This window comes from Sminthopsis crassicaudata, chromosome 6, assembly GCF_048593235.1.
Source record: "Sminthopsis crassicaudata isolate SCR6 chromosome 6, ASM4859323v1, whole genome shotgun sequence".
Taxonomy (NCBI): Eukaryota; Metazoa; Chordata; class Mammalia; order Dasyuromorphia; family Dasyuridae; genus Sminthopsis; species Sminthopsis crassicaudata.
Genome location: NC_133622.1, coordinates 247,701,175 through 247,711,524, shown reverse-complemented (window position 1 = coordinate 247,711,524; position 10,350 = coordinate 247,701,175). Strand labels below are relative to the sequence as shown.

At 65.2% G+C, this 10,350-nt stretch overlaps 1 protein-coding gene across 3 annotated transcripts; it reads right to left on the bottom strand.

The window, feature by feature from the left end:
* Window positions 1-539: 539 nt before the first annotated feature.
* TKFC (triokinase and FMN cyclase) lies at window positions 540-10,290 on the bottom strand. Of its 3 annotated transcripts, none has more exons than XM_074274355.1 (18): window positions 10,160-10,290; window positions 8,296-8,382; window positions 6,052-6,241; window positions 5,261-5,371; window positions 4,980-5,161; window positions 4,798-4,876; window positions 4,420-4,509; window positions 4,230-4,264; window positions 4,064-4,148; window positions 3,585-3,674; window positions 3,264-3,380; window positions 3,007-3,126; window positions 2,789-2,926; window positions 2,515-2,621; window positions 2,277-2,380; window positions 2,158-2,191; window positions 1,983-2,072; window positions 540-1,239 (listed from the first exon to the last, which is right to left on the bottom strand). In XM_074274355.1, exons 2-18 carry the CDS (start codon window positions 8,296-8,298, stop codon window positions 1,078-1,080), a joined length of 1,737 nt encoding a protein of 578 aa, XP_074130456.1. In that variant the 5' UTR covers window positions 8,299-8,382; window positions 10,160-10,290; the 3' UTR covers window positions 540-1,077. The 3 variants fall into 3 exon arrangements, with proteins under 3 accessions (XP_074130456.1, XP_074130457.1, XP_074130455.1); XM_074274356.1 differs by having other exon boundaries at window positions 10,143-10,224; XM_074274354.1 differs by lacking the exon at window positions 10,160-10,290 and having other exon boundaries at window positions 8,296-8,591.
* Window positions 10,291-10,350: the final 60 nt, after the last annotated feature.

Here is a 10,350-nt window from a genome sequence, read left to right as displayed (position 1 = left end):
GACCCCCATGATGCATCTTCTGTGGCCACAGTTGTCACATCAGAAAGGCCAGTTGAGTTTAGGGAGGGCCGGGATAGAGACCGGGCTGGGTCTCCAGGGTCCGACTGACCGTGGGCAGACAAGCCGGGGGATCCATCGCCATTTCTGGCTTGGGCTTTCAGTGACCAGGGGGCACGTAGGGAGGGGAGGAGGTAGCCGCCACAGATGACTGATGGGGGTCGGCTCTGCCCGCTGACAAATAGGCTTATAAATGAGAGATCCTTAAACAAGTGTTAACCCTGACGGGTCCAGGTATGGCAGCTCTCTCTCACGCTCCCTGGGACAGGGAGTAGGGCTGATGGGAGCGGGGCTGGCCGGGCCTGGAACAGGGCTCCAAAGCCAGCTTGTCCTCGGCCCCAGCCGGCCGGCCTCCTGGGTGACTGAGTGAAGGCAACGGTACCTTCAAAGGTGGCTCCTAACCCGGGGCCTGGATGCAGGATTTGAGGGTATCATCATCCTCATCATCATCCTCATTATTATTTCAGTTTTCTAGTCTTCTATTTTTTTAATTGAAATTTTTTATTTTCAAAACATTCATAAGCAAGGATAATTTTTCAACACTGACCCTTGCAAAACCTTGCGTTCCATTTTCCCTCGCCCTTCTCCCTATCCCTCCTCTAGATGGCAAGTAATCCAACATATGTTAAACATGGTAAAAACACAGGTGAAATCTAAAAATTTAAGCATCTTGCTGCGCAAGAAAAAGCAGATCAAAAGGGAAGAAAAATGAGAAAACAAAAAGCAAACAAAGTGAATTGAAAACGCTAGGTTGTGGTCCACCCTCAGTTGTTCCCACAATCCTCCCTGGGTGTAGATCATCCCAAGATCGGGGCCTGAATCATCTCCGTTGGAAGGAGCCGCGTGGGGGCGTGCTACTTTGACCCTTAGGTTGCCAGATGAGCCACTTCCTCTGGAATCTGGTTATTTTATTCATTGAAAATATGATTGTGCAAAGGCGGCCTTTCCTCAAAAAGGCGGAGAAGCCCCTCAGGCCAGGTGGGGCAGAGATGCAGCTGCACCCCAGGAGGCCCAGGGGAATCACCCGCTCTGGCCCTGCAGGGTCTCCAGGATGGCCCGGAACACGGCGGCAGCCGCCACGGCCCCGGGGTCCGGCTGCACCAGTTTGGCTGAGGTGATGTAACTGGCTCTCCCCGCTCCGGCTTCCATATCTTTGGTGGCTTCCGCCGCAGCCTCTGCGCTCTGCGGGACAAGGCCTGGGGCTCAGCCTCCATCCGGATCGGGGCTGGGGGCAGCCCGGCTGCTCCCTCTCTGCCAGGATGCCCATAGCCCTGGCACGAGCCACCTTTGACAGCTCTACCAAGATAGGGCCCCGTGGGTGGTTCCTGGCCTGGCCCAGACCATTTCTTTCCAGCCTCTCCCTCCAGGCCGGCCACACCCCCACAGTGGTTCTGTCCTTCACCTTCCTCAAGCTCAGGCCCGACTGCGGCCTGCCCGTCACCCCGACAATCTAATCCTCTGCAGTGCAGGGTGACGCCCCATCTCCGATACCGGTGCCTGAGCCTGGGCTACCCCTCGAACCCTGCGTACCCGCTCATCTGCCGACATCCCTGCCCGCAGACCCGCCTTAGGACGGGCGCAGGAGCCAAGAGATTAGAGGGAGAAGGGACAGAAAGAGCCTGCCTTCGCTTTACAGATGAGCCCATCGAGCCCCAGGCAGTCACTCCACTCTGGTGTCTAAGGCCGTTCCTGCCCCCACCCCCACCCCCCACTGCTGCCACGACCTGGAGGGCAGTGGGGGATGGGGAGCCCCTCAGCTGGCCTGGCGGTGGGCCCCTCCCCAGTGCTTGCTGGCTCGGATCCAGCCCCAGATAACCCCCACCCGGGTCCCAGGCCAGCCTCCAAGCTGGGGCCTGAGACTCAGTCTCAACAGCTCCTGGGGCGTGTGAGCCTCCCGGCCTCCGGGGCTTGGCTGAACCGCTCACCTGGACTGCTTTGCTCAGCACCTGCTCCAAGCTGGCCCCCGGGGTCTTCAGGGCGCGGAGTTCCTGGCCTGCGGCCCACAGCGAGTCCAGCTGCCCAAGACAAGGGAGGGGGCGCTGAGTGTCAGGCCGACAGGGACTCCCGGGGCGGGGCGGGGGGGGGGGGCAGCATACGCACCATGGTCCTGTCGCCCGGAGCCGCTTTTCCGTACCTGTCGGGGAGAGAAGCCCGAGTGAGCAGCCAGCCTCCCGGGCACCCGAGCTGGGGACACGCCAACCTGCAACAAGGGGACTCACCGCTGCATGGCCTCCAGTCCAGCGTCCATGGCCGCAGTCCAGGCCGGGAGGCCAGGCGTGGTCTTGAGGGGCTGGGCGGCCGCCGTCAGGAACAGGCCATAGAGCTGGGGACAGAACCCAGCCCAGGGGAGGCTGTGAAGGCTCAGCCTCCACCTCCTTGTCTGTGGCCCCAGTCCTCCCCACACCCCGCCCCCGCCTCCACCCTGGTGCCAAACCCAAGGGCCCCTGGCTCACTCACCGCCCCCGAGGAGCCTCCCATCTTCTCCAGCAGGAGCTGGGCCAGGGCCGAGAGCAGCTGGTCGGGGCGGCTGGGGGGAGGGCCCTCCTCCAGCCACTGCTGGATGGCTGAAAGGGCAAAGCAGACAGTGTGGTGGCGGGGAGGGGGCAGCCCAGGGGCCCCGGACCCCCCCACGCCCTGGGCCAGAGCGAGGCAGAGCTGACAGCCTGGGAGGGAGTCGGGGGCCGGGCCGGAGGACGGCTGGGGAGGTGGGGGGGGACATGTTGGACGCTACCTTTGGCGGCCCGGCTGTGGGTGGTCCCGCAGTCGCCATCGCCCGCAGCCCGGTCCAGCTCATTCAGATATTCCTCCAGGCCAAGGAGGGTGCTACATACTCGCTGCAGGATGAGAGTTGCCTTCTGGGAGGCGGCACCTGGTGGAGAGAGGCCAGTGGGGAGGGAGCCCAGGGCTCAGGGCATCCCCTCCCACGTCCCCGTCCGGCGGGCAGCGTACCTCCCGTGGCGATCGGCTCCGTGCCCTCTGGCTGCTCTGCGGGGGCCGCCCGGCTCCGGGCACGGCCTGTCACGGGGACGCTGGCTACACGGGGCCAGGCGGAGGCCGTGGTGTCGGCATCTGGAATGAGTGGGAGGCGGCTCAGCTGCCCGAGCCGGGGGGGGGGGGGGGGGGGGAGCCCCCGTCCCTGCCACTGCCCCCGCCCGCCCCCTCGTCTCTCCAGCCCACGGAGACAAGGCCGGCTCTCGGGCTCTCACCTATCAGTTTGAGGAGGGCATCGTCTGCCAGCAGGAGGGTCAGAGAGATGCCAGCCATCTCGAGAGCTGACATGAAGGTGCCCACCAAGGCGCGGGCAATCTTCACCCCACGGGCCTCTAGAATGCAGAGCGGGAGCAGGGCTCGGGGAGGGAAGGGCTCCCACCAAGCCAGGGGAGCAGGGCGGAGGCCAAGGGGCAATGGGGGCATCTCAAGGGCGCCCCAGCCTCACCCTCTAGACCCCTGGCCCCCTGGCCCCTCCTGTCTCCCGGCAATCTTAGAGCCCCCCAGCAGGGCAGGGTACCCCCCATTCCGTCACTTACCGAGGCAGCGCACGGCCGCGTCCGCCATGATGCCCAGCTCCAGGAAGGACAGGCCTCCCAGGTTATTGACGACCAGCACCACTGAAGAGCCTGTGGGATCGCACAAGGGGGCAGCGGCCCCCGCCCATCAGGCAACCAGGACTCCCTGAAGCCTGTAATGGGCACAAGGCCCCGAAGGGGCAGAGAACCAAGCACCCTTCCACCAGGGGGCTCACATGTGGGGGCTGAGACGGGCCTGTCCCACCAAGGGCCTCGTACTAGGGGCCCGGGAGGTCCGAGACCTCCGCACCGTCCATTTCATATTGGGAGGAAAGAGGGCTTCACGCCAAGGGGGAGGCCAGCAAGGACTGTGGGGGCCGTGACCAACACTGTGGCGGTCTCTGCGAGAGGGGGGAGGGCACCGGGGGAGGGAGACAGGGACATGGAGGGCTCTGCCGGGGGAGGGGGGGAGAAAGACTGGCAGGACCGTGGCGACTCACCGGCCGTGACTGGCACATGGGACTCGTTGGAGGGGTTGGTCATGTGGTCGATCATGGTCTTCACCACCTCGTCCGCTGTGGCCATCTGAAAGTGGGGGGCAAGAGTGAGGGGGGGGCGAAAGCCAGGTCTGGCGCCCCGTGCCCCGGGCAAGCACGCGCCACCCACCTTTAGCCGCTGCACGCCGGCCTCGCCGTGGATCCCTGTGGGAAAGAATACATGGCGGCTATGGGGCCCAGTGTCCCCTCGGGGGCGGAGAGGGGGGGCCCAGCCGACCCGCCCTGGGGCCAGGCTCTGCCCATGGGCTGCTCTGCTGGACAGGGCGGGTCAGAGGCCACGGACGGCTGGGGCTGCTCACCCAAGCCCAGCTCCATCTCGTCGGCGGGGAGCTGGAAGGTGGGTCTGGAGCCCGGCACGCTGCAGGAGGACAAGCTCGCGCCCAGGGTGCCTAGGGAGGAACAGGGCAGTGACCATGGGGCCGCTCGGGGAGTGCCGGCCACCTGGGGCTTGCAGTGGGGGTGGGGAGGAGGTGGGGAGCACCTGAGATTGGGGCCCCACCCTCCTGCCCAGGGCAGCTTCTCATAGAGGCCCCGTCCGGCCGGCAGCCTCGGCTCCTTCCTTCAGAAGTGTCCCGTGCCCCCCATGGTGCTCCTTTTCCCCGGGGGACAGGGAGGCCACCCCCAGCTCGGCGTTAATGGCGTAGCCGCCTCCTTGCCGCCCCCAGCCCGGCACTCACCCATGGTGGCGGCAGCTGCGCTCACTCTCTGAATGATCTCCTCCAGCCCCACCCCTGCCTCGGCCAGCGCCCCGGCCACCTGTACCAACGGGAGATCAGGGCCCAGAGGGACCGTGAGATCGCAGTTTGGGGGCAGCAGGCAGGGGAGGGGACTCACCCCCCAACCGCTGACCCAGCCCCACCTTGTGGATCAGCACGGTGCCGCACAGGCCCCGCCTGCCCGCCTTCTTCAGGCTGGTGAAGGCGCTGTCATCGCCGATGACGATCATCTCCACAGGGAAGCCCTCGGCCCGCGCCCGCTCCCGGGCCAGCCCGAAGTTGAGCCGATCCCCGGTGTAATTCTTCACGATGAGCAGCGTTCCCACTGCAGAGGCCGGAGAAGAGGGTCAGGAGCCTCACCCACGGCTCTACCACACTGCCCTCCCCGTGCCCACAGGTGTGCCCGCCACCATCCCCGCCCTACCTGTGCCTGCCTGTGCCACTGCCCGGATGGCGGCCAGGATGCTGCCCACCGCGGGGGAAGCGAACACTGCCCCGGCAATGACCCCCGTGAGCATCCCTTTGCCTATAAAACCTGCAAGGAGAAGCAGAGGAGGGGGCTCATCCGGCTGCCCCCCGCCCACTTCCTCTGTTCTTGGCAGTTCCGCAGGAAGTCTGAGGCCCCACGATGGCCGACATGCGGGAGAAGGCCCGGGACGGCTCTGCTCCGGCTGGGGGCCTGGGAGGGAGGGTCCGGCGGTGACCCGGCTCTTTGGGTCCCCACAGAGTCTGGTTATGGAGCAGCCTGGCTACATTTGGGGGGTGTCCGCACATGGGGAGCTAGGTCAAAGGACAACAAGGGCCCGGGGCTAAGAACTCTGGGATCTATTGATACCGATGTGGGGGGAAGGGACAATGATGTCTGCCACAGCAACAGATGGGGGGCTTGGGACCCCCGAACGTGTGGTGACCGGGCCACGGACGGCTCCGGAGGACTGGGTGTGATGATGGACACGGGGAGGTGTGACGGGGGCACGACCTCTGCGGGGCTGGTTTTAATTAATTATGCTTGTTTGTGGCGAGGGGGGACCCCCATGTGGGGAGAGGAGGTGGAAGGGGGAGCAGATGCTGGCTACGGTTTTTAAAAAGAGCATTTTAAGGGAGGAGGAGAGCCCAGAGGCAGGTGACTGGTTGGGGGGGATGCTGGTCAGTTGCCGCTGGCTCCCTCTTCCGTGGTCCTCAGGCCCGATCCTCCCATACCTCGCGTGAGCTCACCTGCATGGGCAGGCTCGTGGCCGGAGCCCCCGCCTGAGAGCAGCGCCACGCGGCCCTTCAGGCTCTCCAGATCGGAGCGCAGCGCCACGCGGTGTCCCTGCAGGATCTGGACGCCAGGGTTACAGGCCACCAGGCCGGCCAGGGCGTCGTCGGCACAGCCCGTCACCGAGTTCAGCAGCTTCTTGGAGCTCTGGGGGAGAAAGCGGAGCCGGGGCGCCTCAGTGCCCACCGTGGTCCCCGGGCCGGCCCCTCTGAAGCCAGCGCCCCCAGCCTCGAGCAGCCCCAGGCCCCTAGTCTGCTTGCTGGGCGGATGCAGTGCTCTGGAAACGTTGCTGCCTAGCCTGGCACTCGAGGCCCTGCTCCCTCCTCAGAGCCTCCTCTTCCTGTCTCTATCTCTGTTTCTCTCTGTCTCTGTCTCTCCCTCTCTGTCTGTCTCTGTTTTTGTCTCTCCTTCTCTATCTCTGTTTTTGTCTCTCTCTGTCTCTGTCTCTATCTCTGTCTCTCCCCCCCTCTCTATCTCTCTGTCTCTGTCTCTTTACCCCTTTATAACCAGCCAGGCTCTTGAAGGCCCTGGGCCTGGGATACCAGCCCTGCTTTCTCTCCCATGGGCCAGACCTGCCACCCTTTTCCCTCTGGCTAAGGACTGATGATCCAATCAGTGTCACTGTTGCCCCTGGGAAAGGCCCACTCAGAATCATGGGTTTTTGATTCACGGCCGCCTGGTGCCCACCCCCCCTCGCTTTGACCCCCCTTCTCAGCCCCTCCCCCATAGGCTGGCTGGGCTGTTCCCCATCGCCGTGCACCCCAGACCTCCCCCCCCCCAGACCATTGTATCTCCTTCCCAACGAAGCGTCTGTGTGGGTATTTTCTGCACTTTTTGAAGGCAGAATCCGGGTTGTGGTTTTTCTCTGTCCAAGACCTGGCCCACAGCAGTGACCACAAGATGTCCGGCTGGCGAGTGGGCCCCGGCTCCAGGCACAAGGCCCCGGGGGGGTGGAACAAGGCCGATCACTCCAGGGCACTTTCTTGCCGGGTGGGGTGGGCCAGGGCGCAGTCCACGTGGGCTGCGCAGTCTGGGCTAATCCTTCTTGCTGACTGGTTGCTGAGCTCACGCTTTCCGCTGGCTGTACACGACGGTGAGCCCCCTCACATTTCTGTGACCTGGGACGGCGCTCCGGCTGCCGCACACTGGTTACGGCCCGTGCTCGCGGTCACCTCTGGGATCGGACCGACTCTGCAGTCGGACACTTCGCAAGTGCCGGGCCCAGGCCCCCAGGCTCCTTTTTCGGATTCACCTCCCACAACTCCCCCTTGTTCTAAACGGCTCCAAGTAACCGGCCTCCGGACCAGCCACCCGCCGAACCTGGATTTCATAAGTTCATAGAAGGGGTTTTCCAGATGGGGAAACTGAGGCTGGACAAGTCAAAGGTACATTTCAGGTCCCTCAGAGACAAAGGCACAGGGTCAGGAATCCAACTCAGAATTCTGTGCTGCGTCCCAGGAGCCAGGAAGCGGCAGTTCCTCCTCGGCCGCCATTCCTCCTGGTGCCGGCCTGGGTCAAGGGCAGACTTGGAGGCGGACTGGCCAACGACCCACCTGAGAAGAGGCCGCTGCGGGGGCCACGGGGCAGCCAGGGCTTGGGTGTCGGCTCTTCCATCGTCGGAATGATCGCTCCCGTCATCATCCCCCCCGTGCTTTCGGGTGGGCCTCTCCGGCCGGGTGACAGACCTCGGGGGCATCCGGGCCCAGGGAATAAACGGGGTCAGTCCATCGAGTGGACAAGCTCTGACTGGGCACCGTTGGGGCTGTTCAGAGTTGGGGTGGAAGGAGGAAGCTGAGGCAGGGAGGAGGGAAGGCTTGCTTCGGGTCACTGGCAGCCCAGCAGCCAAGCTGGAGCCCCCGCCCTAGGTCTGCGCTCCACGAGGGTGATGAAGGAGCTCTGAACCCACGTCCCTCTGAGTCTGCCTGTTGTCTAAAGGCGCCGGTGCCCACCGCAGGCAGGGCAGAGGCCCTGGGCACAGCCTCAGCCAGGGTGGGGGCAGTAAGTGCCCCCAGACAACTGGCCCGAGGACAGAAGCGAACGAGCTCTGATCAAAAGCGGCCGACAGACAGCGTGGGGCCCCCGAGGGAGCGGTGCCAGGAGTCAGCCTGTACAAGGTGGGCTTCTAGATCCCCTCGAAATGGCAGCGGCCTCCTGCCCGGGCCCTCGGAGCTCCCTTCTCCCTCCCCTCCCCCAGAACTCACCATGGCTGCGAGGTTTCCAGGAGGAAGCGGGCTCCGGTCAGCTCAGGGAACCACCGGCGGCTCAGGGGCTCCTCGGCCACTCCGGCCCTAGGGAGGCAGAAGAGTGCCCTTTACGGGGGGTGGAGGCAGTATTTGGAGGCCGGACGGATGGGGGCCGGCTCGTGAAGGGGCTGGGCTGTGCCAAGGCTGCTGGCCCTGGCGCGGGCTCTCTGCCCGCCGGGATCCCGCTCCCACCCGGGACCTTGGTCTAAGTCCAAACTCTAGCGCGTGGCTCAGCCATGGAGAGGGGAAGCACAGGGGAAGGGAGACCAAAGTCCGCCCGTGGCCCGGGTCCTCTCCCTGGGCGGTGGTGAAACCCACCCGGGGAGCACGTGCAAGCAGCCCAGTGACCCCCTCCCCCCAGCCAAGGAACAAAGCGAGCCACCGCTGGCTGCCCGTCCTGGAGGCTGCTCTCCGCGGGGCGGCGCGGGCAGAGTCAGGGCCCCGGCTCCAGTCCTTGCTGGAAACAAGTCATTTAACCCCTTTGGGGCCAAACCCCAAAAAAGAGACGGCGCGAAGGGGGCTTCAGGGGACGGGCGGCAGAGATGGGGGCCCAAGGAAGCCTCGGGAATCCCCCTTTTTAAGCCAACTGAAATGAGTAAGAAATAGTCCTTTCTTTCTCCCGGCCCTAGAGAGACCTCTGGGAAAGCCTGGGAATAAAGGTGTCCCGGGAAACCTCCCTTCGCCCCTGTGACCAGTGCGCGGAGCTGTAGGACTCCTTCCTCATCCTTTGCAGACCCCCCCCCCAGCATCGCTGCACAGCCGGGGGGGGGGGGGGGGGGGCACGGAGGCAGCTTGGACACGGCCGAGACCTCCGAGTTACTAAATGTAGCTGTTTCTGCCAGTCCCAACCCGGGCTTTCCCTCCACGCGCTGGTTCTTTGCTAGGCTGGTGCTGGTGGGGGGGGTCTATCCGGCCCTCGAGGGCAAGCTCTCCGGGCGGGGGCGCCACTGAGCGGAGCAATGACAAACTTGGTCCCTGCCTTGGGGACCACTTCAATCCTGCAAATCCTTTGGGGCTCCTTCCGAACCTCACCAAAGTCACGTGTCCCGCGGTGCCCACGGCCAGATCAGGGGCGGGGCTTCGTGTCTGACCCCCTGACCCCGTCCCTCCGCAGGTGCTTAACAAGTGTCAGCGGCTTAAACTGTAACGGGCTAATTAACGCACCTAAGCGGCGGTGAAGGAGAGGCTCCAGGACCGGGGGGGGGGCCGCGGGGGCTGCACGCGCTGCAGCATTTCCCCCTTTTTTGTTGTTTTTCTCACTTTATTTCATTTTGACCGGATGTTGCGCGCGGACGGGCGGGCAGCGGGACTGTGGAAGCGTGGAGAACTGCCCACGTGTGACCCGCCGGATTATTTGCCGTCCGAGGGGGGAGGGGACAATTCGGAACAAGGTTTGGTCGGGGCGGATGCTGAGCCCCGGCCTCGCGCCTAGTTTGCAAAATGAGATGCGGCGGGCTGAGCCGAGGAACCGGGGCGGGGCGGCCGGGCACGCGGGACCCGGGGGGGGGGGGGCGGAGGAGGACACTGAGGCGGGGGCCGACACCGAGGCGGGGCCTCCCCAAGGTCACGGTGCAAGGTGGGGCCGGAGGAGGGCCGCCGCCCGGAGAGGGGCCCGGGCCGCGGAGCAGAAGCAGCAGGGCCGCAGCCGCCCCTCGCACAGCCCGGCTCTCCCTGGGGGCGGGGCGCGGGAGGCCGCCGCCCGGATTGGGGGACTTCGGCGCAGGGGGCGGGCGCGAGTTGTGCGGAAGGGGGGGCTTCGGGGCAACTGGCGTTAGCGCTCTCTCCTTCTCCCCCTTTCCTCCCACCTCGAGCGCGAGCTCACCAGCCGCCAGCCGAGCTGCGCCTGCTCCGTTCCAGACGAGCAAAGAAGGGGCGGGTAAAGCGTCCTTCCATCCGGGGATCGGCGGAAGGGGCGGGGCGAGGGAAGGGCGGGGCCTGCGGCCAGCCGGCATCTTCGGGCTGGGGAAACGAGCTGAGACCTCCGAGCCGCTAGGGGAGGGGAGGGCGCCCGTC